Source organism: Zophobas morio, unplaced genomic scaffold (genome assembly GCF_036711695.1).
Source record: "Zophobas morio isolate AGI-343-1 ecotype UQ-CSIRO unplaced genomic scaffold, CSIRO_AGI_Zmor_V1 ptg000016l, whole genome shotgun sequence".
In the NCBI taxonomy this organism is placed as follows: domain Eukaryota; kingdom Metazoa; phylum Arthropoda; class Insecta; order Coleoptera; family Tenebrionidae; genus Zophobas; species Zophobas morio.
The window spans coordinates 449,540-474,309 of NW_026972121.1; the positions used below are offsets into that span (position 1 = coordinate 449,540).

At 37.1% G+C, this 24,770-nt stretch overlaps 4 protein-coding genes across 6 annotated transcripts; all 4 read left to right on the top strand.

The window, feature by feature from the left end:
• LOC135129745 (anoctamin-4-like) lies at positions 1 to 3,631 on the top strand. The gene is made up of 16 exons (XM_064056991.1): positions 1 to 137; positions 212 to 332; positions 519 to 752; positions 796 to 986; positions 1,113 to 1,323; positions 1,373 to 1,578; positions 1,642 to 1,775; positions 1,822 to 1,912; positions 1,954 to 2,077; positions 2,123 to 2,275; positions 2,324 to 2,655; positions 2,702 to 2,829; positions 2,873 to 3,078; positions 3,121 to 3,220; positions 3,270 to 3,442; positions 3,491 to 3,631. The coding sequence occupies exons 1-16, from the start codon at positions 1 to 3 to the stop codon at positions 3,629 to 3,631; spliced, it is 2,682 nt and encodes an 893-aa protein (XP_063913061.1).
• A 237-nt stretch (positions 3,632 to 3,868) lies between these two features.
• LOC135129482 (anoctamin-5-like) lies at positions 3,869 to 7,487 on the top strand. 3 transcript variants are annotated; one of them, XM_064056632.1, is made up of 16 exons: positions 3,869 to 3,951; positions 4,264 to 4,507; positions 4,555 to 4,745; positions 4,792 to 5,002; positions 5,055 to 5,260; positions 5,308 to 5,465; positions 5,507 to 5,597; positions 5,647 to 5,773; positions 5,844 to 6,005; positions 6,056 to 6,199; positions 6,264 to 6,430; positions 6,480 to 6,613; positions 6,661 to 6,866; positions 6,915 to 7,014; positions 7,066 to 7,232; positions 7,278 to 7,487. In XM_064056632.1, the coding sequence occupies exons 1-16, from the start codon at positions 3,911 to 3,913 to the stop codon at positions 7,455 to 7,457; spliced, it is 2,529 nt and encodes an 842-aa protein (XP_063912702.1). In that variant the 5' UTR covers positions 3,869 to 3,910; the 3' UTR covers positions 7,458 to 7,487. The 3 variants fall into 3 exon arrangements, with proteins under 3 accessions (XP_063912702.1, XP_063912701.1, XP_063912703.1); XM_064056631.1 differs by lacking the exon at positions 3,869 to 3,951 and adding an exon at positions 4,064 to 4,217; XM_064056633.1 differs by lacking the exon at positions 3,869 to 3,951 and adding an exon at positions 4,064 to 4,217 and having other exon boundaries at positions 7,339 to 7,446.
• Positions 7,488 to 11,136: 3,649 nt separating this feature from the next.
• Positions 11,137 to 14,152, top strand: LOC135129746 (anoctamin-3-like). The gene is made up of 14 exons (XM_064056992.1): positions 11,137 to 11,358; positions 11,412 to 11,590; positions 11,634 to 11,826; positions 11,871 to 12,076; positions 12,136 to 12,296; positions 12,337 to 12,515; positions 12,561 to 12,725; positions 12,773 to 12,916; positions 12,967 to 13,118; positions 13,172 to 13,299; positions 13,347 to 13,552; positions 13,599 to 13,695; positions 13,740 to 13,915; positions 13,961 to 14,152. The coding sequence occupies exons 1-14, from the start codon at positions 11,137 to 11,139 to the stop codon at positions 14,150 to 14,152; spliced, it is 2,400 nt and encodes a 799-aa protein (XP_063913062.1).
• Positions 14,153 to 19,579: 5,427 nt separating this feature from the next.
• Positions 19,580 to 22,708, top strand: LOC135129747 (anoctamin-3-like). The gene is made up of 14 exons (XM_064056994.1): positions 19,580 to 19,881; positions 19,929 to 20,107; positions 20,159 to 20,354; positions 20,398 to 20,603; positions 20,651 to 20,908; positions 20,957 to 21,083; positions 21,132 to 21,296; positions 21,340 to 21,483; positions 21,527 to 21,678; positions 21,724 to 21,845; positions 21,895 to 22,100; positions 22,152 to 22,248; positions 22,297 to 22,478; positions 22,523 to 22,708. The coding sequence occupies exons 1-14, from the start codon at positions 19,594 to 19,596 to the stop codon at positions 22,706 to 22,708; spliced, it is 2,508 nt and encodes an 835-aa protein (XP_063913064.1). The 5' UTR covers positions 19,580 to 19,593.
• The last annotated feature ends 2,062 nt before the right edge of the window (positions 22,709 to 24,770 follow it).

Below are 24,770 nucleotides of genomic sequence, written 5' to 3' on the forward strand. Positions count from 1 at the left end.
ATGTATAAGTACCTACTGACAGAAAGCTACAGTCTAAAAAGTGATGGCAACGCCAGCGGCAAGTTTATAAATCGACCTTTATCGGTGGCCGTACAACCAATGCCCCTTGAAGGGTTTCTTCACTCTAAAATATTGTTGTATGGTACCACACTTAAAAACTACTAATTAAACAACAAACTAAATGAAAAACTAATAATAATGACTTTTTGAGGTTGCCTTTACAATTCAAAGGTAGTACCAAAGTCGAAAATGGGAAACTTAGCATGAATAGGCTGGAAATTGATGACTCACTTTTGAAAAACAATGAAGAGACTATTGACAGTAGTACTACTGTTTGTGCAAGCAGACGATGAATAAAAAAGTACTGTGAAGAATGTGTGGTGAACGGGTTGAAAATTGATGAGTTTGAGGTGAAGCAAGGGAGAAAGATAAATAAATAAATAAAAAAATATGTTTATAATGTGAATGTTTCGAATAAAGAATTTGTGTGAATCGTTTGATAATTGTCACTTTGACAGACCACTGACGTAGTCAAAGCTTTGAGTATGATTCCAGCAGTCCCCGTAGAGGACAAGGAAATTCGCTTACCTAAATCTTGTTACTTTTCGGATGGTAAAACTAAAGTAGACTTTGTTATAGTTCTTCCAAACTTTGAAGAAAACATAGAATTGCATCGTCCTTTGGAACAAATAAACCTGTTTATCACAAAAATGAAAGAAAAAGGCTTAGTTGTTGAACGAGAGGTCGGAAAGGTAAGATCTTTACGAAAAATCCAGAAATGACCATCTTCCCTAGTTTTATACAACCCTTGTTTTTCTCAAAATCCACGGTCCGCATGCTGTACTAACACGTTATGCCACAATCTACAACATCGGACTGACTTGCCAGAATCCGTACTACAAGTACAAAGAGACGATTCTGTTTAATTTTTTGACCTCGGAGTTAACAAAACCGGATCCCGAGAGCAACATCTACAAGAGGGCTCAGTAGGTTAATGTACAAAAAAATCCGCACACCCGCTCATTCGATTTGGTCGTGTTTCGTCACAAAGATGGGGTGTCCGATTTTTTTGAGAACTGCTTTAACTGTGAACCACAAACAACATTTTTCAGGAAATCTCTCTCTGGTGATAGACCTACAGAAATAACTACCTCTGAAAGGAGTAAAATCATTTACGAAATTTTGAAACGAATCACTATTAGTTTCGATGAAAACGAGGTCACGATGAAGAACTTGTTGGACACGGATATTTTCGTGCAGGCTTATCCCATTCACGATGGTGACTACGCTTGGACCACCGAAGGACATTTAACCGACAGACAAGTGAAAAAGGAATCAGTTGGTACTATAAAATTGACAGTGAATTTTCTAGCTTTTGTTCAAATTCTGGCCCAGCTGGAAGTACGTTTTCAAAGAGCAACCGGTCCACTTGATCGAAAAGTACTACGGACCGAAGATTGCATTCTACTTTGCACTTGCGTCTCTTTACACGAAGATGTTGCTAGTACCGACCGCCATCGGTACTATCACCGTAATTGTAGGTTTCGCGTTAACGTTCGGTCGAGATCATTACATAGAGTAAGTACCGACTTAGTTGTAGCTATCTATCGCTACAACTAAGTCGGTACTAATGCAAAACAGGAATGAAGTGTGCAAAAGTTCCATCGTACTTTGTTCTGACCAAAAATTAAAAAGCGCTTGTCATTTGATGAAACTGGCCTATGTGATTGACAACCCGGCGACTATAGTATACGTGATTCTGTCTTCTTTTTGGGGTGAGGTTCTCGTGCTTCTGGAATCGTTTCTGAGGGTACTTTCCAGGTGTTATATTCTGGAATTTATGGCAAAGAAGACAATCCATGCTACGTTTAAGGTGGAATTTGATGGGTGTCAAAGCTGATCGATCCATGAGGTTATTGCTAGTGTTCAGTTTTAACGTTATTCAAATTTTAGAAAGGATTTTCAGCAAAATGCTAACGTGCGAAGATCTTCCATTACCGGCGAATTAGAGTACTTTATACCGCCACACAAGAAAATTCTCACCGCCGTGTTCACCTATCTCATAATTCTGATAATGGTACGCCACCAAAATGAAAAACCATCGTAAAATAATCCCTTCCAGCTTTTAATTTTTTTCTTTGTCGTTTTTTTGGTCATCGAGTACCGGTTTGTGCTTCGCAAGGGCTTAGATTACGACGAAATGAATCTTGCTAATGAACTCGAGTTATTTACGTCTTCGTTACTAACAGCAATTCTTATTATGATCCTCGATAGTGTAAGTATCGTAGGGTTCTTTACTTGTTGAAGTGATTGTACGTTCTAGTGTGCTCCTTACATTTTGAAAATGTACGCACAAATTATCAAGTTTTTGACACTATTGAGGATGCCAAGAACGCAGCTGCAGTACAACCGGATGTATTTGCAGATGATGTTTATCATCACATTTTCTAATAATTTTTCGTCTTTGTTCTACTTGGCGTACGTTAAAGGGTTCTTTCATAAGTACCCTGGGAATTATTCCGAGTTTTTTTTTGTCCGGAGGTTGCAGTTGGATTTGTGCAAACCTGCTGGGTGTTTAGTGGATTTAGGTATGCAGTTGATAACAATAATGATTGTCAAAACGTTGGTAAAAAATGGATTTAATCTTATCAAGCAGTAAGTACTTTTGATCGTGAATATGACATTCTAATAAGTACCATAGTTGGATGTCTCCGTGGTACCAATCCGAAAGACCGAAAGACACAGCTGGGAATTTCGGTCAATGGGAAAAAGACTTCATGATGAATGAAATCGATGATGCTGTTATTAATGATCTTTATACGGAACTAGGTGAAGTGTTACTTCGCAGTTTCGACGTCTAATTCCTTTCCAGTGTTGCAGTACAGCTTAATCACTTTCTTTAACGCATCGCTTCCTATCATCGGTCTTATAGCTTTAATACACAATGTTTTAAAAATCAAGCTCGATGCGTACCGATTTTTGAAATTTTATCGGAGGCCTGTGTTGGAACAAATTCCAGACATACAAGGCTGGAACAACGTCCTCCAAGCAGTTACTGTTTTCGGGTGTATTTCAAACGTATAACTTTTTAAACGGATGATACTACTAACGAGCTTTCAGACTTTTGTTGTAGCTTTTAGAAGCAACTTTATACATAGGACTATTTATGAGAACAAACACAACGGGTCTTTGCACGGGTACATAAACAGTACCCTGTCCAGTAAGCATGAACTTGAAAAAATATATAGTAACAAAGCGAAACTTTGTAGAATTTGCTACAAGCGATCTCCACTACGACGAACAACTAAGAGAACACGCGAACGAAACTTATTGTTATTATCGTGGTTCTAGGTATCCGCCCGAGGATGAAAACCAATATCAACCGACAAGTTTGTATTGGCAGCATTTGGCAATAAGAGCTCTGTATTTCATTATTTTGGAAGTAAGAGTAAATCAACCGTTTTTGGTTTTTCACACCGTTGTGTTTTAGAAAATGACGCTTCTGTTGTCGCTTGTTTTGAGCTATCTGATACCGGAAATTCCGCGGAAGGTGAAAGTGAAGTTGGAACACGACGAAAAGATGCTGCGAGCGGCGAGAGAGGCGCAGATGGAAAAAGACAAAAAGACATAACCGCCTCCAAATTTAAAAAAATACAGATTTTAATTTCTCGTTAGACAGTAAAAGTCTAAAATGGAACATTCATGGTTTTTGTATCTTTGTTGTCCTTACTGTACACTTAAGTAAATTGTAAACAATAATTATTAATTAAAAAATAGTAACAACCCGATTTATCGAATATAAACAAACGCCAAAACAACTAATTTGTAAAGATTGTGAAATAGTTGTCAACTACTTTGTCAAAGGTGACATCAAAGTGTTGCATCGTGAGCTATTGATGATTTCTTCAGAATGCTAATTCCAGGAACGACAAAAAGCGACATTTCGAATGCGTAAGTTTGCAAAGACATCACATTTCGCTATAAAAACACATGCCATCTTATGATTTACCGTACCGTCAAAGCAATAAATTTTCCGTTCGATATTTTTACGTCAACGAAAAAAATGACGTTGTCATTATCTTGTACTTTTTTCTTCAATATATTTTACTAGTTTTTATTCACGCATGTTTCATGTGTCTGTTATTGAATACAACTTTGGTTGAAATGAAAACACCTAGAAGGATTTGGGTGGGACCGGTTAGGAAATACACGAAAAGGTTTCGTTGAAGATCATTCTGTCTGTATTTGATTGGTTCTTTCCAGAAACGCAGATAAAGTAGAAGAGAAATCTTATACCAAGCGTAGTGAACAACCAATAGAAGACGACGTTATCACCCAGAAAGTTGAACCCAAAATTCAAACAAACTCGTCTTCTCTTATCCAAAGCGTTGATTTCGTCTTGGTCTATGATAAGAAGCATGTCAACGAAGAGGCGTATAACAAAATCGAAACTTTCGTTTTCAACTTGGAGCATAAGGGGTTCTTGCTAGAGTCTACACCTTTCTCTGTAAATTCAAAGGCGATTTTAGTGTGCACACTAACGCTTTGTTGTAGGCAAACGACGACATTAACTTTATCAAAATCCATGCTCCCACAGAAATTCTTGTCCAATTTGCCGAGCTTTTTGGTATAGAGTTAACTTTTCAGCGCGTTGATTATAAAATTCGACCTTCCAAACCGTACAAGTTTATGGCAACGGAACTGACAGTTCCTGATCCATTCGGAGCTGTTTTTGCAAGAGCAAGGTATACAGCATGAGTGTTATAAACATGTAAGTATGTACATTTTTAGGGACACTATTTTAGGGATTACTCCGAGGACTATAACCAACGCTGAGAAAGGTCTGGTTATCTATAAGGTGTTATCACAAAACCCGTTCGGGGACAGTCGGCACGAATACGGTATTGATAAACTGATAAATGGTAAGGTGTTTTTGGACGCGTATCCGTTGCACGATGGGTCCTGGAAATGGACAGAAGAAGGTCCTTTGAATGACCGACAGGCAACTATTATATTACTCGAGTTTGATTTCCTCTAATTGGTGGTTCGTTTAGCTGCTGGCTAGGTACTGGAGTAACCTAAAGTGTTGGTACAAGCAGCAACCTCTAGACGTGATTGAACAGTACTACGGACCAGAAGCTAGTTTCTATTTTGCTTGGGTAGGCTTCTACAACAAAATGCTCCTTCCGGCTTCAGCAATAGGTTCTGTGCTTTTCTTTCTTGGAATGATAAGCTTCTACCACACCTTTACAGTTCGAAAGTAGTATTATTTTCCACAGTCATCTTCACCTTAACCATTTCTTTTAGTAAAGAGATTTGTGAAAGCAACCTGCTGCTATGTCCCAGGTGTCTAGCAGAACATTGCAAATACGAACCTCTGGAGAACTCCTGTTTCCATGCAAAGTTGATGTACCTTCTGGATAACCCACTGGTGATAACTTTCGCTGCTTTGATGTCCATTTGGTGTGAGTTTTTTGACGTCGCACGTGTATTTATTCATTAACAGCAACCATTTTCTTGGAACTGTGGCGACGAGAAGAAGCGATGTTGCAAATCAGGTGGAATTTGAGGTCCGTGGAAGTGGACAGCTCCATGAGGTATCTTTCGACGCTTTACTTATCAAATTGATGATCGTGTCGTTTTTAGACCAGAATTCGAAGAAAAGGCCACGAATTTTAGATTTTCTACTATAACCGGAAGCACGGAACCATACATGCCCAAAAAACAACTGTGTTACAGATACGCCATCACATCCGCTGCGATCATACTGCTGGTACGTTGTGAGGAAAAACGATCGCAGGTGTCAAGTTAAAACTCAAATTTAGTTTTTTTTTGTACTTTAGATCATTTTAATGGTACTTGGGATTCTGGCAGTTATGATTTATGTTAAAACAGTGTCTGTGGTACTAACGACACACGCCGATGAAGTTAAAGTTCCCGTAGGACTAGTAGCTTCTGTTTCAGGTTCAATGATATCCGTGTGTCTCATACTCGTCTTCGAAATGGTAATCGTTCAATTGGAACTTTTTTGCAACGAGTTAATTTCGAGTTTCAGTTTTATGAAAAAATTGCAATGTGGTTAACGCGTATGGAAAATCCGAGAACCCAAATAGAATTCGACAATTCTTTCACATACAAAAGCTACGCGCTGGCGTTTGTTAATAACTACAGCGTCATTTTTTACCTAGCATTTTTAAAGGTAATTGTACCCGATTTAGTGTTTGTTGTTTCGAATTTTGAAAAAACAACTAATAGTGTTTTAGGCCAGATTCTACACGTATCCGGGAGACAAAGCCATTTTTAAGGAAGCTGCAGGTATTGGGTCAGATCTGTGTGACCCTTCAGGTTGCATTGTCGAGCTAAGTATTCAACTATTCTTTATACTCATGGCGAAGAGATTAGTTCTAACAGCCAAGCAATATATCGTCCCGTAAGTGTGGGTACTACCACAACAAAAATAAAAAATATTGCAATTTCAGACAACTTAAACTATTTCTGACTAAATTTCGTCATAGGAAAACAATGGATCCGAATGTCACGTTACAATGGGAGAAAGATTATTTGTTAAATGCGGTGATCAAGTACCATATGATGTCCGAATACATGTCCATGAGTAACGACGGAAAACTTAATCTTCGCTTACTATTTTCGTTTTTGTAGTTATTCAGTACGGGTTTGTGACTTTTTTTGTGGCTGCTTTTCCACCCGCACCTCTCCTGGCACTTTTCAATAATCTGATCGAACTCAGAGTGGATGCTTTCAAAATGACCAACGCTTTTAGGCGACCGGTGGCTTTCAAAGTTCCGAGTTTGGCAGCCTGGAACGGGATTTTGCAAGGAATTACTTATATAGGAGTAGCTACTAACGTAAGAAACTTAATTTCAGTGTACTTAAACTTGGAAAATTTTGTTTAGGCTTTTGTCATCGCTTTCACTAGCGAATTTGTACAGAGGGAAATTTATAGACATTCGGTTAAATATAATTTAGAAGGATATATCACTACTTTGTTATCAGGTATATGTTTTTGTCACTCGACTTGCTTTGTTTGTATGGAATTGTTTCTAGTATATAACGTAAGCGAATTTCCTTTCACGTACGAAGCTCGTCGAAACGTCAGCGTTTGCTATTACCCCGGAAAGCGATATCCTCCGGATCACCCACTCAGATACCAACTGACCGATGATCACTGGTACACCGTAACAGTAAAATTTCTCGCCGTGGTTCTGTTCGAAGTAGGTACCGAGTCCCAGGAATTAGTAAAAACACATTTTTTGCAGCATATTGTCATGTTGATAACGGGAATAATAGCCTACGTAATTCCTGATATACCATTTTCAGTTAAAGAACACATAAATTTCCAACGAGACCAACTCAAAGAGATCAAACTGAAAACTTTACACGACACTTATCTCAAGCAACAAGAAACCGATAAAACGAATATATTTAGCGAAATTTAATTTTAAGGTTATTAACAGAGTTTGTATTGAAGTCAGACATTAAATAAACATGTTAAGAATAATTCGTTGTTTGATTCTGTTGACTTTGCTCAAATCACTGATTTTGCGCGTAACGTAACGTCGATGGCTCGATCACCTTGATCAGAGGGATCGGTTCCATAATCGTGATCTATGATTTGGATTTCTTGCCAAGATAAGACTGATTTTGGCAAATGATATACTTTCTACACAAAGAAGCGGGTTTTTTCACTGCAGAAAAATTTTCAAAAATATTTATGGGCTTATAATTCCGGAACGGCAAATCATAGCACTTCAAATTTGACGGCATTCGATTCCTTGGACTTTTTTGGTCGCGACAGTTGATTTTCAGACCGGAAAAAGTACAAGTTTCGATTTGAGGAGGTCATAAATCGAACAATGTCATTTTCTGATATGCTGTGCTTCGGAAAGAAAAAATCGAAAAAAATTCAGAACGCTTGGTGCGGCATTTTAGGGTCCAGATTCTTATTCCGGTGGCTCCAGTTAGTAAAGAGTGCAAATTTCAAGAGATTCCGTGGCGGAATAAACAAATTAGGATGATATGACCAAATTCGGGAAAAAATTTTGATGTCATACGTTACGAAGAATTTGGCAAAATAATGAAAGTCTTCCGATCGACTTGAAAATCGGAATCCTAGCTAATTTTGTACCGCTGAAACTACTTCTTAAGTCAGTTGCACGACATTCCTCCGTTTTGCACCGAAAAAGCGGGTTTTTCAACTAGAAACAAATTTTCAAAAATATTTATGGGCTTATAATTCTGGAACGGCAATTCATAGTGCTTCAAATTTAACTGCAGTCGATTCCTTGGACTTTTTTGGTCGCGACAGTTGATTTTCAGACCGGAAGAAGTACAAGTTTCGATTTGAGGAGGTCATAAATCGAACAATGTCATTTTCTGATATGCTGTACTTCGGAAAAATTCGAAAAAAATGCAGAACGCCTGGTACGGCATTTTAAGGCCCGGATTCTTATTCCGGAGCTTCTGGTTAGTAAAAAGTGCAAATTTCAAGAGATTCCGTGCCGGCATAAACAAATTAGGATGATATGACCGAATTCGGGAAAAAATTTTGATGTCATACATTACGAAAAATTTGGCTAAATAATGAAAGTCTTCCGATCGACTTGAAAATCGGAATCTTAGCTATTTTTGTACCGCTGAATCTACTTCTCAAGTCAGTTGCACGACAGTCCTCCCTTTTGCACCGAAAAAGCGGGTTTTTCCACTAGAAAAAAATTTTCAAAAATATTTAGTGGGCCTATAATTCCGGAACGGCAAATCGCAAGGCTTCAAATTTAACGGCATTCGATTCCTTGGAATTTTTTGGTCGCGTCAGTTGATTTTCAGACCGAAAGAAGTACAAGTTTCGATTTGAGAAGGTCATAAATCGAACAATGTTATTTTCTGATATGCTGTGCTTCGGAAAAAATCGAAAAAAATTCAGAACGTTTGGTGCGGGATTTTAGGGCCCAGATTCTTATTCCGGAGCTTCTGGTTAGTAAAGAGTGCAAATTTCAAGAGATTCCGTGCCGGAATAAACAAATTAGGATGATATGACCAAATTCGGGAAAAAATTTTGATGTCATACGTTACGAAAAATTTGGCTAAATAATGAAAGTCTTCCGATCGACTTGAAAAGCGGAATCCTAGCTAATTTTGTACCGCTGAATCTACTTCTAAGTCAGTTGCACGACATTCCTCCGTTTTGCACCGAAAAAGCGGGTTTTTCCACTAGGAACAAATTTTCAAAAATATTTAGTGGGCCTATAATTCCGGAACGGCAAATCGGAAGGCTTTAAATTTAACGGCATTCGATTCCTTGGAATTTTTTGGTCGCGACATTTGATTTTCAGACCGGAAGCAGTATAAGTGTCAATTTGAGGAGGTCATAAATCAAACAATGTCATTTTCTGATACGCTGTGCTTCGGAAAAAAAATCGAAAAAAATTCGGAACGCCTGGTACGGCATTTTAAGGCCCGGATTCTTATTCCGGAGCTTCTGTTTAGTAAAGAGTGCAAATTTCAAGAGATTCCGTGCCGGAATAAATAAATCAAAATGACATGACCAAATTCGGGAAAAAATTTCGATGTCATATATTACGAAAAATTTGGCTAAATAATGAAAGTCGTCCGATCGACTTGAAAATCGGAATCCTAGCTAATTTTGTACCCCTGAATCTACTTCTCAAATCAATTGCACGAGATTCCTCCGTTTTCCGCCGAAAAAGCGGGTTTTTCCACTAGGAAAAAATTTTCAAAAATATTTAGTGGGCTTATAATTCCGGATCAGCAAATCGGAGCGCCTCAAATTTAACGGTATTCGATTTCTTGGAATTTTTTGGTAGCGACAGTTGATTTTCAGACCGGAAGAAGTACAAGTTTCGATTTGAGGAGGTCATAAATCGAACAATGTTATTTTCTGATATGCTGTGCTTCGGAAAAAAAAATCGAAAAAAATTCAGAACGTTTGGTGCGGCATTTTAGGGTCCAGATTCTTATTCCGGAGCTTCTGGTTAGTAAAGAGTGCAAATTTCAAGAAATTCCGTGCCGGAATAAACAAATTAGGATGAAATGACAAAATTCGGGAAAAAATTTTGATGTCATACATTATGAAAAATTTGGCTAAATAGTGAAAGTCTTCCGATCGAAATCCTAGCTAATTTTGTACCGCTGAATCTACTTCATAAGTCAGTTGCACGAAATTCCTCCGTTTTCCGCCGAAAAGCGAGCTTTTCCACTACGAAAAAATTTAAAAAAATATTTATGGGCTTATAATTCCGGAACGGCAAATCATAGCGCCTCAAATTTAAAGGCATTCGATTTCTTGGAATTTTTTGGTCGCGGCAGTGATTTTCAGACCGGAAAAAGTACAAGTTTCGATTTGAGGAGGTCATAAATCGAACAATGTTATTTTCTGATTTGCTGTGCTTCGGAAAAAAAATCGAAAAAAATTCGGAACGCTTGGTGAGGCATTTTAGGGTCCAGATTCTTATTCCGGAGCTTCTGGTTAGTAAAGAGTGCAAGTTTCAAGAGATTCCGTGCCGGAATAAACAAATTAGGATGATATGACCAAATTCGGGGAAAAAATTTGATGTCATACATTACGAAAAATTTGGCTAAATAATGAAAGTCTTCCAATCGACTTGAAAACCGGAATCCTAGCTAATTTTGTACCGCTGAATCTACTTCTTAAGTCAGTTGCACGACATTCCTCAGTTTTCCACCGAAAAAGCGGGTTTTTCCACTAGGAAAAAATTTTCAAAAATATTTAGTGGGCTTATAATTCCGGAACGGGAAATCATAGCGCTTCAAATTTAACGGTATTCGATTCCTTGGACTTTTTTGGTAGTACAAGTTTCGATTTGAGGAGGTCATAAATCGAACAATGTCATTTTGCTGTACTTCGGGAAAAAATCGAAAAAAAAAAAAAATCAGAACGCTTGGTAAGGGATTTTGGGGCCAGAATTCTTATTCCGGAGCTTCTGGTTAGTAAGGAGTGTAAATTTCAGGAATAAAGAAATTAGTATATGACCAAATTCGAAAAAAAAATCGATGTCATACAAGTGAAAAAAAATTAGTAATGGGTTTCCACTTCAAATCTTGTTATTTTGGTTTCTAAGCATCCAAACACTTGTTAAAATGTCAGGAACAGACATTGTGAAACTCCCGGGTTTAACGTCTTCTGACGAAAGTGTTCGAGTTGATTTGTCTGAAGACTTCGAAAACGAACTTCAGTCTAGGTGTGATTACGTGATAGTTCTAAAAAAAGACATAAAGAAGACCAATTACTTCGAATTTGTGCAGAAATACGTCCAATACTTGCAGGAGCGGGGTATCGAAATAGAGCTAGTTTTTGGAAATGTACGCATCTTCAGATTTTCCTTTCAATTATTATTTGGTTCTTGTTTTTAAAGATACCTGAAAATGTGTACCTCAAGCTACACATATCTGAACGATTTATTCGACAACTGGCAGATGCTTATGAAATTGATATCGAAAACACTGGTCACTATTACTTTTCAGTTTCGTCTATCAACCTCAAGATCAGTCAAACTCCGGTAACACTTAACCAAGACCTTTTTAGGCGACAAGGGTAAGTCGATCATGTTGAATCTCCCGTCAGTAATTTTGTTCAGCGAGGCCACAAATCTGGAACGGATTCTAATATTATATCGTTTGTTAAACGATGCTAGATTTGGCGACAGTCGTTTTGATAACTACTACGGAATCCAAAAATTGCAAAGCATCGGCGCTGTGGTGGATCACTTCCCTTTGCACGACGGGGAGTGTGAATACGACGAAGATTCCGATTTTTTGAACGACAGACAGGTAAACTATCGCATTTTGATAAAGCAACTCTACTTTTGTCAAAGATACTATTAAAATACTGGGCCAACTTTTCCATGTGGTACAAAGAACAGCCTCTCAATCTCATCGAAAAATACTACGGTACTGAAGTAGCTTTCTACTTTGCATGGTTGGGACTGTACAACTTTATGCTCATTCCGGCTTCAGCGATTGGAGTGTTTAGCTTTTTGATGAGCGTGATATATTTAGTGTCATCACACGACGTCAGAATGTACGTGAAATCTGCACGCATTCTTGTATCTTGTATAAACCTTTTGTTGACGATTTTAGAGAGGAGATTTGCAACAGTAAGATAATGATGTGTCCACCATGTTCGCAAGGGCATTCTTGTGTTCTCTATCCTTTAAAGATGGAGTGTTACTATTCACGAATGACACTACTTTTTGATAATTTCGGCAACTATTTATTCGCGATTTTCATGTCTTTTTGGGGTAAGAATTGAATAACGGTTCATACTAATCCACCTTAAAGCGACTGCATTTTTAAACATGTGGAAACGAAATGAAAAGATTTTGAAGATACGATGGAACGTTGAACACGTTGTTTCGAAATCTGAAACCCGAGTGCTGTTTAATGAAACGTCAGAATACACACCTATGAAGATCAAAGCTGCTTACTACTGTCTGTCTTATACAATGTGCTTACTTTTGGTATTTGTTCCTACTTTTGTTAACTTTTTTTATTTTCTGGTTCAGATAGGTGTGGTAGTCCTGGTCGTCTTTGGGGTGATAATGTACAGAATATCAATAGCTGCCCTTATACGTGTGAGTCAAATCCAGTACATAACTCTACACTCTTTGCTCATAGAAAGTGTTACAACCGCTCTTCTCCAACTATTCTTTATCAAGATATATGCAAGGGTATTTGCTACATTTAAAATCGAACTTAGCAAAACGGGTTCTTGCAGTTTTACACACCAATGTCAGTGTGGTTAACACAATTGGAAAATCCAAGAACGCAACTAGAGTACGACAATTCTGTTATCTTCAAGAGATACCTCTTGTCTTTTTCTAATAATTATGCCGCCATGTTCTACTTAGCTTTTCTTAAGGTAAGATCGTGGTTGATATCAATTTTGTGACGATATAATCATTTTGACAGGGTAGATTTTATTCGCCGGCTCATACTATAGTAGCGAGCGTCAGGGCAGACCTGTGCCTGTCTGTCGGATGTACCATGGCTTTATGTATTCAGCTCGTAGTTATCATGCTTATCAAGTCTTTATTGGGCAACATTCTAACACTTTTTATTCCGTGAGTAGATCAGAAATTTTCTTGGTGGTACCAGCTTATCTGGATACTTCTAGGATGATCTCTCAACGGTTCAAAAAGAAAGAAAAAAAGCAAGAACAGACTGTATCACCACAGTGGGAACGAGAATTTCTTTTATATCCAACGGGAAGATATTTGCTTACGTCGGAGTTTATGGATATGAGTAAGTTCATCGTCAGTCTAGTCCACGTTTTAAAGAAATATCCGTAGTCATACAGTACGGTTTTGTGACTTTCTTCGTCGCAGTATTTCCTCTAGCACCACTCTGTGCATTGATCAACAACTGCCTGCAGTTACGTTTAGACGCTTACGAACTAGTGACTAGATACAGAAGACCCATACCAAGACGAAACCCAGGAATTGGACTATGGAACAATATTATAGAAAGCATCACACACCTTAGTATAATCACAAACGTAAGAAGTACTACTCTATTGGTACTATCATAACGATGTTCTTTAGGCATTCGTTCTAGCTTTTACAAGCGACTTTGTCGCTAGAGAGATCTTCAAATACAGGCATAACTCTTTGAAAGGGTACATCCAGTCTGCTCTCTCAGGTACTACTATCAATGTTCTACTATCACAATAACAACTCTTGTAGTTTATGATATGAAAGACACTTTAAAACTGAACGATGTCAAACTCCGGGACAATAATTCGACAATTTGCCACTACACAGCTTTACGTTACCCGCCAGATCATCCCCGAAAGTACGAACTCACCAACGAGTACTGGTTCCAAATCGGAATGAGATTATTGTGTGTGATCGTGTTCGAAGTAAGTTTCTCTGAGTTTGGACTTTTCCAAACGGGTTCTTTTTAGCACGTGATATTCCTAACCAATGGAATATTTTCGTATCTGGTACCCGATGTCTCCCAGAAATTGAAAGAAGGTATCAAGCACGAGAAAACGAAACCGTATGAGTTGAAAAAGGCCACCATGGAAAAAAACGCGACACAGAGAAGATTCCTAGGTGAAAAGGCGAAGGTCGTCATCAGAAGAAACGTTTCTTAATGTGTAGATGCACTTTTTCATATTTTAAACTTTATTAAAGATTTCAAACTTTTACTCACGAAACGAGCCTTATCTACTGTTCTCACTTCTTGAAGCGGTTCTTCACAGGTCCGGGACCTAAGGGGACGTCGGAATCAAGTACTATGAGGGACATGGAATTCTGGGTAGTCTGTTCTTGCCATTTTAAAAAATGTCAATGTAAATGCACCTTTAGCGTCAATATGATTGATATTTTGTCAGTGTCACTTTGGCAAATGACCTGCTCTTCGCACCCGCCCACCCACCCTTTATTTTCTTAGAAGAATGGGTCATCTGCCAAAATCTTCTCATTTTAACAAGTACTAGCCCCGCCCACCCACCCTTGTTTTCTTAGAGGATATATCATTTGCAAAATCAGTCTCATACTTGCCAAGATAAGACTGATTTTGGCAGATGACCTATTCTTTATTTTCTTAGAAGAGTGGATCATTGGCCAAAATGAGTCTTATTTTGGCAAATACTAGCCCGGCCCACCCGCCCCTTGTTTTCTTAGAGAGTAGATCATTTGCCAAAATCACTCTTATCGTAGCGAGTACTACTAGATTTTTCATCTTTCGAATTTTTCAATTTCTCGCCTTTTAAATTTTCAATTTATCTCTCTTTCGATTTTTGATTTCTCTAGGCAACTGAAAAAAACTTTCGATTTTTTGTACAATTTTCCGATGTCTCATTTATCCGATTTTTCAATTTGTCATTTTTTGATTTTTAAATTTTTTATTTTTAGCAAGTACTAGCCCCGCTCACCCAGCCTCTCGTTTTTTACAGGATATGTCATTTGCCAAAATCGATTTTAAACTCAAACACAAGAGAGGGTGGGTGGGTGGGGCTAGTACCTGATAAGATAAAACTGATTTTGGCAGATGACATACCTTCTATGAAAACAGAGGGTGGGTGGGTGGGGCTAGTACCTGCTACGATAAAACTGATTTTGGCAAATGACATATCCTCTAAGAAAAGCCGCCCTTCATTTTCTTAGAGGATATGTCAATTGCCAAAATCAGTCTTATCTTAACAAATATTAGTACCGTCCACCCGCCCTGTATTTTCATAGAGGATATGTCATTTGCCAAAATCACTCTTATCGTAGCGAGTACTACTAGATTTTTCATCTTTCGAATTTTTCAATTTCTCGCTTTTTAAATTTTCAATATTATCTCTATCGATTTTTGATTTCTCTGGGCAACTGAAAAAAACTTTCGATTTTTTGTACAATTTTCCGATGTCTCATTTATCCGATTTTTCAATTTGTCATTTTTTGATTTTTAAATTTTTTATTTTTAGCAAGTACTAGCCCCGCTCACCCAGCCTCTCGTTTTTTACAGGATATGTCATTTGCCAAAATCGATTTTAAACTCAAACACAAGAGAGGGTGGGTGGGTGGGGCTAGTACCTGATAAGATAAAACTGATTTTGGCAGATGACATACCTTCTATGAAAACAGAGGGTGGGTGGGTGGGGCTAGTACCTGCTACGATAAAACTGATTTTGGCAAATGACATATCCTCTAAGAAAAGCCGCCCTTCATTTTCTTAGAGGATATGTCAATTGCCAAAATCAGTCTTATCTTAACAAATATTAGTACCGTCCACCCGCCCTGTATTTTCATAGAGGATATGTCATTTGCCAAAATCAGTCTTATCTTAGCAGTTACTAGCCCCGCCCACCCACCCTTTCTTTTCTTAGAAGCTACGTCATTTGCCAAAATTAATTTTATCTTAGCTAGTACTTGCTAAGATAACACTTACTCTGGCAAATTACATACCTTTTAAAAATGTAGAGGGCGGGTGGGCGGGGGTATTACCTGCTAAGATAACACTGACTTTGCCAAATGACATACCCTCTAAGAAATAAAGGCCGGGTAAAAACTTGCTACGATAGAACTGAATTAATTTCGACCAACTGTTTGTTCATAAAAATAGAAAAGAGCTAAACTTGGTTTACTTTTACAAAAAATGATCAAATTTTTGAACTTTCAGTGTTTTATATTTTACAAATTTGAAAAAAAGTCTTGATTGCCGCAGTGTTTAGGTACGTACCCATGGATTTTGGGAGCCCATGGATTTTTTTTTGTAAATTGTTTAAACGAATTTCGGGGGAATTCGATGTTCTATTTTTGGAAAATTCTGAGCTTACCTGTTTTTGAGTCAATTTTGGGATCACGTTTTTTTTTTAATTTAAAACAATCTTGAGGTTCTAGGTATTCCTGTTTGGAAACAATTTGAAAGTGCTTTGGAGCTTCTAGTGTCTTTTCTTATAATAATTTAATTAAATTTCTTAAGATACGTCATTTAAGTCTGAGCTCATGAGTCTTATCTTAGCAAGTACTAGCCCCGCCCACCCGCCCTCTATTTTTTTAGAAGGTATATTATTTGCCAAAATCAGTTTTATCTTAGCTAGTATTTGCTAAGATAAGACTTACTGTGGTACATCACATACCCTCTAAGAAAATAGAGGGCGGGTGGGCGGGGTTAAAGCTTGCTAATATAGAACTCAACAATATTAAGGACCGGTTGCATAAACGCAAATCAAATTTAATCTCTGATTAACTCCATAGTAACGACTGTTATTATCATAGTTACAATTGTTCTTAATCAGAGATTAAATTTGATTTGGGTTTATGCAACCGGCCCTAAGAGTAGTCACTGGAATGATGAAGGGGTGGGTGGGCGGGGCTACTGTTTGTTCACAAAACTAGAAAAAAGATAAACTTAGCTTACTTTTACAAAAAAATGATCAAATCTTTTGAGCTTTCAGTGTTTTATTTTTTACGAATTTGAAAAAGTCTTGAGTGACGCAGTGTTTGGGTACCCATGGAGATTTTTTTTGTAAATTGTTTAAAAGAATTTTGGGGGACTTTGGTGTTCTATTTTTGGGAAATTCTGACCTGTTTTTAGGTCAATTTTGGGACCGCGTTTTTTTTTTGAAATATCTAAATTCTAAAACAATCTTGAGGGTCTAGGTATTCCTGTTTGGAAAGAATTTGAAAGTGCTTTGGAGCCTCTAATGTCTTTTCTTATAATAATTCAATTAAATTTCTTAAAGGATATGTCATTTTCTAAAATAAGTCTTATATTAGCAGATACTAGCCACACCCGCCCATTTCTACTTTCTTAGAGAATATGTCATTTGCCAAAATCACTCTTATCGTAGCAGATACTAGCCCCGCCCACCCACCCTCTCTTTTTTTGGAAGGTATATCATCTGCCAAAATCAATCTTATCTTGACAACTACTAGCCCCACCCACCCACCCTTTATTTTTTGCCAAGATAACACTGATTTTGGCAGATGAGCTACTCTTCTAAGAAAATAAAGGTGGGTGAGCGGGACTAGTACCTGTTCTTAGAAGAGTAGGTCATTTGTCAAAATGAGTCTTATTTTAATCTTATAAAATCGAATTTGAAATTCCAGTTTTCATCTTCTTAGTTTTTAAATATCTGCCAAAATCAGTCTCTTCTTGACAAGTACTAGCCCCGCCCACCCACCCTTTAGTTACTTAGAAGAGTGGGTCATCTGCCAAAATCAGTCTTATCTTGACAAATACTAGCCCCGCCCACCCACCTTTAATTTCTTAGAGGATATGTCAGATTTTTTTTTTGTTTAGAGCTTACCAGATATTTAATAAACAAATAAAATTATTAAAGCAGTTCCATTTAATTTAAGTCAAATAAATTTTCATTAACCAGATGCTTTGTTTTTCCATATAATATATTTATATTACGTAAAATATGTCAATTTACAAAAACTGGAGCTTAGAAAAAAATTTTCATTTCGTGACCTGTCATATCAATATCTATTTTACAGTCAAATGTTAAATTTTACTATGTACAATAACATTACAATTTTACAATTTCTCCTTTATCCGATTTTTCAATGTCATTTTTTGATTCTTTAATTTTTTTATTTTTTAGCAAGTACTAGCCCCGCCCACCCAGCCTCTCTTTTTTAGAGGATATGTCATTTGCCAAAATCGATCTTAAACTCAAACACAAAAAAGGAGAGGGTGGGTGGGTGGGGTTAGTACCTTTTGAGAAAAAACTGATTTTGGCAAATGACATACCTTCTAAAAAAAGAGAGGGTGGGTGGGTGGGGCTAGTACCTGATAAGATAAAACTGATTTTGGCAAATGACATACCTTCTATGAAAACAGAGGGTGGGTGGGTGGGGCTAGTACCTGCTACGATAAAACTGATTTTGGCAAATGACATATCCTCTAAGAAAAGCCACCCTTCATTTTCTTAGAGGATATGTCAATTGCCAAAATCAGTCTTATCTTGACAAGTACTAGCCCCGCCCACCCACCTTTATTTTCTTAGAGGATATGTCAGTATTTTTTTTTGTTTAGAGCTTACCAGATATTTAATAAATAAATAAAATTATTAAAGCAGTTCAATTTAATTTAAATCAAATAAATTTTCATTAAACAGATATATTTATATTACGTAAAATATGTCAACTTACAAAAACTGGAGCTTAGAAAAAAGTTTTCATTTCGTGACCTGTCATATCAATATCTATTTTACAGTCAATGTTAAATTTTACTGTGTACAACAACGATTTTTGATTGAAAAATAGTTTTACAATTTTACAATTTCTCATTTATCCGATTTTTCAATGTCATTTTTTGATTTTGAATTTTTTTATTTTTAGCAAGTACTAGCCCCACCCACCCAGCCTTTATTTTCTTAAAAGAATAAGTCATTTGCCAAAATCAGTCTCTTCTTGACAAGTACTAGTCCCACCCACCCACTTTTTATTTTCTTATAAGAGTGGGTCATCTGCCAAAATCAGTCTTATCTTGACAAGTACAAGGAATTTTGTTTCTCGATCGAAGTGATAAATTATTACTTGCGATAAATGTCATTGCATAGCTTTTAAATGCAAAGTTTGCATTTATTCTTTGCATATAAGCTTATTAAATGCTCAAAACTTTACAATTACGTTAATTTTAAGAACTTATAAGTCAGACTTACGATTTTGAACTTCTATTTTGACATAAATTTCGAGGTTGTCTCAAAAATTTATCACTTCACTCAGAGCTATCGAGAAAATACCACTCCATGAAGACTTGATTTCGTGACAGAATTGAGAAATGTGACAGAAATGTCTCACCAACTCAGCCTCCCAACCAATCAGCAAACGAGATTTTATCGCTATCGAGAAACAATTTTGTTTCTGTAACGATAAAATATCGGTACCGATAAAATGTGGTCGTCTTTTTCTTTCGCATCTGAAAATCGTATCGGTAGAAACAAAATCCCACCCCAGTTTTCCGTGTCCCCGGTACAACTGCGAACACAAAGTCAGCTCAAAACTCAAACAGTTGCTACTTTCCCAAGACGAGTTCGTAACTAAGCAATACACTAACAATTCAACTCGTCAAAAATTGTATTTGATAACTTGAATGGAGTCTGGTGGTAAATCACTCCAAGGTGTTGCAAAGACAACTGGTCCACAAAAAATCAAAGGAATCTTACATAAGAAAACCCGTTTCAGCAAACAAAACTACAACCAGGAATTATTAGCGGCTTCTGCGAGTAGCGAAGAAAAAAGAATGAAAGCAGATCGCAGAACTGACTATGTCATAGTTGTGGATAGACATATCAAAACTTCCCAGTTCTACAATTACGTGGTGAAATTTTTGAACTATCTGCAAGTGCGTGGAATCAAAGTAGAACTAGGCTTTGGAAACGTGGGTATTTTGTTTTTGATGCAAACGCGACAACGCTGTAGTTTCAGATCAAAGAAAACATCTACGTGAAGCTTCATATCACAGAAGAATCTGTACAGAATTTTGCATCTATTTATGACGTGGATTTAGAAAGTGTGGGCCACAACTATATACCTGTGTCATCAATCAACTTGCAAATCTGTCAGACACCGGTTACCTTAAATCAGGATATTTTTACGAGAGAAGGGTACCTACAATTTTGTTTTTGATTTGTAACCGTTCTAAGTGTCAACTGTAGGGAAGCTACGAACTCGGAACGAATCTTGATTATTTATGGCATGCTGTGTGAGGCTCGTTTTGGTGATAACAATGACGATAACAAGTATGGAATACAGAAACTGCTGAGTCTTGGTGCCGTGAAAGCTGTCTACCCTCTTCACGACGGTCCACACGAACTGGACAACACGCTAGACGAATTTCTAAACGACAGACAAGTACTCCCTCACACTATCTACCACTTCTAACAACAGATTTCAGATATTGTTGAAATATTGGGCTTGTTTTGGATTCTGGTACAAAGAACAACCTCTAAATCTAATCGAAAAGTACTACGGTACTGAAGTCGCTTTCTACTTCGCTTGGTTAGGCTTCTACAACAAAATGCTAATCCCGGCAAGCTTAGTAGGACTGTTGTGTTTTCTTTCCAGCGTGTTTTATCTATACAGTGGTTACCACTTCACTCTGTACGTTAACTAAACTTTCGAAATCAAAAATACCTTTCGCTTTTCAGAGAAGAAACTTGTGACAGCGATCTACTACTATGTCCACGTTGTACCTTCGGACACACTTGTATAGCTTCACCCTTGAAATTTGAATGCCAAATGACCAAATGGTTTATCGTTTTCGACAACTACTTCACAGTGTTTTTTGCAGTGTTCATGTCTTTTTGGGCAACTTTGTTCATCAATTTGTGGAAGCGGTTCGAGAATGTGTTGAAGATTCGGTGGCACGTTACTACGGCGACCACGCACGCGAAAACCCAGACTAGGTTAGTAGGTTTGCCAGGTCATCAAATTCTTTTGGGTTTTGCTTGCAGGTTGCCGTTCAAAGAAAAAGCAACACACAAAAGAAGATCCGAGGTTACGGGTCAAATTGAACCCTACACTCCTCCGTACCTACAAGCATGTTACTACTTTTTGTCGTTTGGAACTTGCTTTCTACTGGTAGCGTTTGAAACTTTGATGACATGAATATGTATACACGTTTTCCAGGTCGGAGTGGTACTCGTGGCAGTCAATGGGGTCATAATGTACAGAATCGTCATGTCGGCGCTAATCCGAATGGGGAGTTCCGATTTCTTCAAAATCTATGCGCCGTTTTTTGAAGCTTGTACAAGTTCGATTTTACAAGTAATCTTTATCAAGTTTTACGGTCGAGTAAGTTTTTTATTCCAACCATCCCGCTTCTAACGTTCCGCAGTTCTATGGACCTCTGTCTGAGTGGTTAACGAACATGGAAAACCCGAGAACCCAGTTCGAATTCGACAACTCCGTAGTCCACAAACGATACATCTTGGGGTTTGCTAACAATTACGCTTCGTTGTTCTACATGGCTTTCTTCAAAGTATGATTGTAGCGATAATGATACTTTTATAAATCTGTCATAGGGTAGATTCTACACTCCCAGGCATACCGAAGTTATTAGTATAAAAACGGACCTCTGCAACACTCGCGGTTGCATGGTAGCCCTTTGTATCCAACTCTTCGTACTAATGCTTCTAAAATCAATGGCCGGGAATATCTTGACGTTGGTAGTACCGTAAGTACGACCGCGTTTTATTACAGTCATTACGGTTGTGTTTAGTAAGATAACGAAGAAGTTCTCGAAAAAACCGACTCGTGAGGTTAGGTCACCGCCATGGGAGGAAGAGTTTAAGTTGTACCCAGCTGGACGGTACCTTCTGACTACGGAGTTTATGGAAATGAGTACTACCGAAGGAAACTGTGTGGACATTTTTAATATAGGTGGTTTTAGTTGTGCAGTATGGCTTTGTGACGTTCTTCGTAGCGGCGTTTCCTCTGGCTCCTCTTTGTGCGCTAATCAACAATGCAATGGAGCTTCGACTAGACGCGTACAAACTGGTCACAAGGTACAGAAGACCAGTACCGAAGAGGGAGTCAGGGATTGGTCCTTGGAAAGACATACTAGAAGTGATCACCCATTTGAGCATAGCCACTAACGTATTTTCAAATTCATCGGAAATTCTTTAATAAGACAGTTTCAATTTTCAGGCTTTCGTATTATCATTTACCAGCGACTTTGTTTCAAGAGAAGCCTACAAGTACGAACACGGGTCCCTACGTGGCTACATCAAATCGACGTTGTCTGGTACTTGTTCAAAACTACACGGATCTAAATTAAACAAGGCTGTTCCAGTTTATGACATAGATGACAATATGAAGTACGGCCACAACGATTTAGTTGGAATGCCACCTAATTCAACACTGTGTTACTACAGAGGTCTGCGGTACCCTCCAGACCATCCACAAAAGTACCAGTTTACAAATCAATTTTGGTACGAAATCGGTATGCGGTTGATGTGCATTTTGGTTTTTGAGGTACGTTGCAAGTCACGAGTGAACACGAAATGATTATTTTGTAGCACGTTATAATGCTCACGAACGGAATTATTGCCTATTTTATTCCCGATGTACCAACAAAAATAAAAAAGACTCTAGAGTATGAGATGAATATTGACATGGACGCTAAGCTTCAAGTGATGAATGATGAAGCAAGGTCAGCACGGAAGTATCAGAGTTCACCTAAGTTAAAAATAAAAAGAAACTAGATAGTTTGCTAGAGTTTTTATTACTCCTAAACAACCCTTAATTTTTAATCGTTACGGCTAGAGACCCTAGATATACTTTGGAATTTGTTTAGGTCACCATTGTTAGTCGTGTCTCTCTAATTTGGTGGCTTTTTACCGAAAAATCGATTGATGGAATGCTATTACAACGAAAGGTTTACAATTTGGCAATATTGTAATTATTTTTAAATATAATGATGTGCAAAATACGTGTGGAATTTGCTTGTGGATTTATTGTAGCTGAAGTTACGTCAGAGGAAATTATATGTGAGACTACAGACATAAAAATGTGCTCGGTGGCTTCCTGGACAATTCAGACTGTCAATGCTTTTCGGAGCTCTTAATCGAAGAAGGTGTTCGTGCGTTTTTCGTGCCACCTTTGACCTAAAAACGATTGCATAAAAGAGTTTTTAATTGCTACTATTTATTGTTGAGCTACCGGGAAAAATTTAAGTTTCCAAACATTAATATTTATGTCTGAGTTTGTTCCCTATTTTGGCTTCTCCTGTTTGTGTTCTATGTATTCTTGCCGTACAAAGTCCTGAGATTTTCGCCAAAAAAGTCAAAATCGTCTAACAGTATTTTATAGTAGTATAAGACCAGTTTTTTTTGCATTTTTTTTTTTGGGTTTATTTTGCTTTTTTGTCACTTTTTTTGTGTTTCTTACTTTCTGCTTGACGATTTTTTTTTCATATTTTTTTTAGTCGCAGTTTCTTTGGTCAGTTTTTAATGTTTTTTTTTGGTCGTTTTTTACTTCTCGAGTATAAACAAGTGTCCATTCGACAATGGCTAATTTTATGTTTTCTGGACGTTTCAAATTCCAAGAGTACGAAACAATAGGTCTTCCATTTCCGTTTTTCCGTAACATACTCCTACACTTCTAGTTTATGAATCCGTCTTGAATTTTTACTGTCACGATTTTCGCCAAAAAAAAAATGACAATTATTGTATTGTGTTTTGTATTGTTTTCTTAAAAAAAAAACTTCAAGGGCGAGAAAAGTTCTGTGTGTTTTTTTTTTTTTTTCTTAAGTGTTGCTTTCCTGCAATTTTTTATTGTCATTTTTGTGAGTTGTTTGTTGCTTTTTTGTGTTGTTTTTACTTCGTTGTTGATGATTTTTTGTGGAAATTTTTTGGTCGCTAATTTTTGGCCTTTTTTGCCTTTTTTCTTCTATTTTTTGGTTGGTTTTTTCGCCGATTTTTTTTCTTTTTTTGGTAATTTTTTGTTGCATTTTTTGTGGCTTTTTGTGTTTTTTAACACTATTTTTTCCTAAAAAATTAGATTTGTTTGATTCTACTTCAAGGTCCAAGAAAGATCTATCTAATAACAAGAAATCAGTTTTTTCTATTACTTTTTTGCCTCTTTTTAGTCTTTTTGTCATTTTTATTTGTTGTTCTTTTGTATTTTTTAATTTCTTTTTGACAATTTTTTTGGCGAAACTCTTTCGCCACGTTTTGGTCCGTTTTTGTCATTTATGTGTTTTTTCTAATTCTTGTCCAATTTTTGTTGTTACCTTTTAGTCACTTTTTAACGACTTTCTAAATAAAATAAAACTAAATCGAACCATTGAAGTCTATTTTTTTCATAAAATACTGGATTTGTTTGATTTAACTTCTTAAGATCGAGGAAAGTTCTGTCTAATAACATGTAACCAATGTTTTTTGCTTTTTTTGTTGCTTTACTTGCCGTATTTTTATTGTTTTATTTTGCGTTTTTTGTTGTCTTTTTCATGACATTTTTGTTGCTACTTTGTGTTTTTTTGTCGCTTCTTCCCCGTCCAATTTTTTTATTGCTTTTTTTTCCTCCCTATTTTGTCACTTTTGACGACCGTCTAATTTTTTTCCTAAAATCTCGTTTTGTTTGATTCTATTTTAAGGTCGAGAAAAGATCTATCTAATAACAAGAAATCAGTCTTTTTATTATTTTTTTTGCCTCTTTTTTCAGTCCTTTTATCATTTTTTATTTGTTGTTCTTTTGTATTTTTTAATCTCTTTTTGACAATTTTTTTGATGAAACTCTTTCGCCACGTTTTGGTCCGTGTTTGTC

Excerpts from the sequence above, each read along its gene's own strand:
- LOC135129745 (XM_064056991.1), top strand. The coding sequence starts at position 1 with ATGTATAAGTACCTACTGACAGAAAGCTACAGTCTAAAAAGTGATGGC. Across the intron at positions 333-518 it reads CTATTGACAGTAGTACTACT|ACCACTGACGTAGTCAAAGC; the intron begins GTTTGTGCAAGC and ends TCACTTTGACAG. Across the intron at positions 1,913-1,953 it reads AAAGCTGATCGATCCATGAG|AAAGGATTTTCAGCAAAATG; the intron begins GTTATTGCTAGT and ends TTCAAATTTTAG.
- LOC135129482 (XM_064056631.1), top strand. The coding sequence starts at position 4,132 with ATGTGTCTGTTATTGAATACAACTTTGGTTGAAATGAAAACACCTAGA. Across the intron at positions 4,508-4,554 it reads TAGAGTCTACACCTTTCTCT|GCAAACGACGACATTAACTT; the intron begins GTAAATTCAAAG and ends GCTTTGTTGTAG. Across the intron at positions 6,200-6,263 it reads TTTACCTAGCATTTTTAAAG|GCCAGATTCTACACGTATCC; the intron begins GTAATTGTACCC and ends ATAGTGTTTTAG.
- LOC135129746 (XM_064056992.1), top strand. The coding sequence starts at position 11,137 with ATGTCAGGAACAGACATTGTGAAACTCCCGGGTTTAACGTCTTCTGAC. Across the intron at positions 12,297-12,336 it reads GATTTTCATGTCTTTTTGGG|CGACTGCATTTTTAAACATG; the intron begins GTAAGAATTGAA and ends TCCACCTTAAAG. Across the intron at positions 12,516-12,560 it reads ATACAATGTGCTTACTTTTG|ATAGGTGTGGTAGTCCTGGT; the intron begins GTATTTGTTCCT and ends TTTCTGGTTCAG.
- LOC135129747 (XM_064056994.1), top strand. The coding sequence starts at position 19,594 with ATGGAGTCTGGTGGTAAATCACTCCAAGGTGTTGCAAAGACAACTGGT. Across the intron at positions 20,909-20,956 it reads CACGCGAAAACCCAGACTAG|GTTGCCGTTCAAAGAAAAAG; the intron begins GTTAGTAGGTTT and ends TTTTGCTTGCAG. Across the intron at positions 22,249-22,296 it reads CATCAAATCGACGTTGTCTG|TTTATGACATAGATGACAAT; the intron begins GTACTTGTTCAA and ends AGGCTGTTCCAG.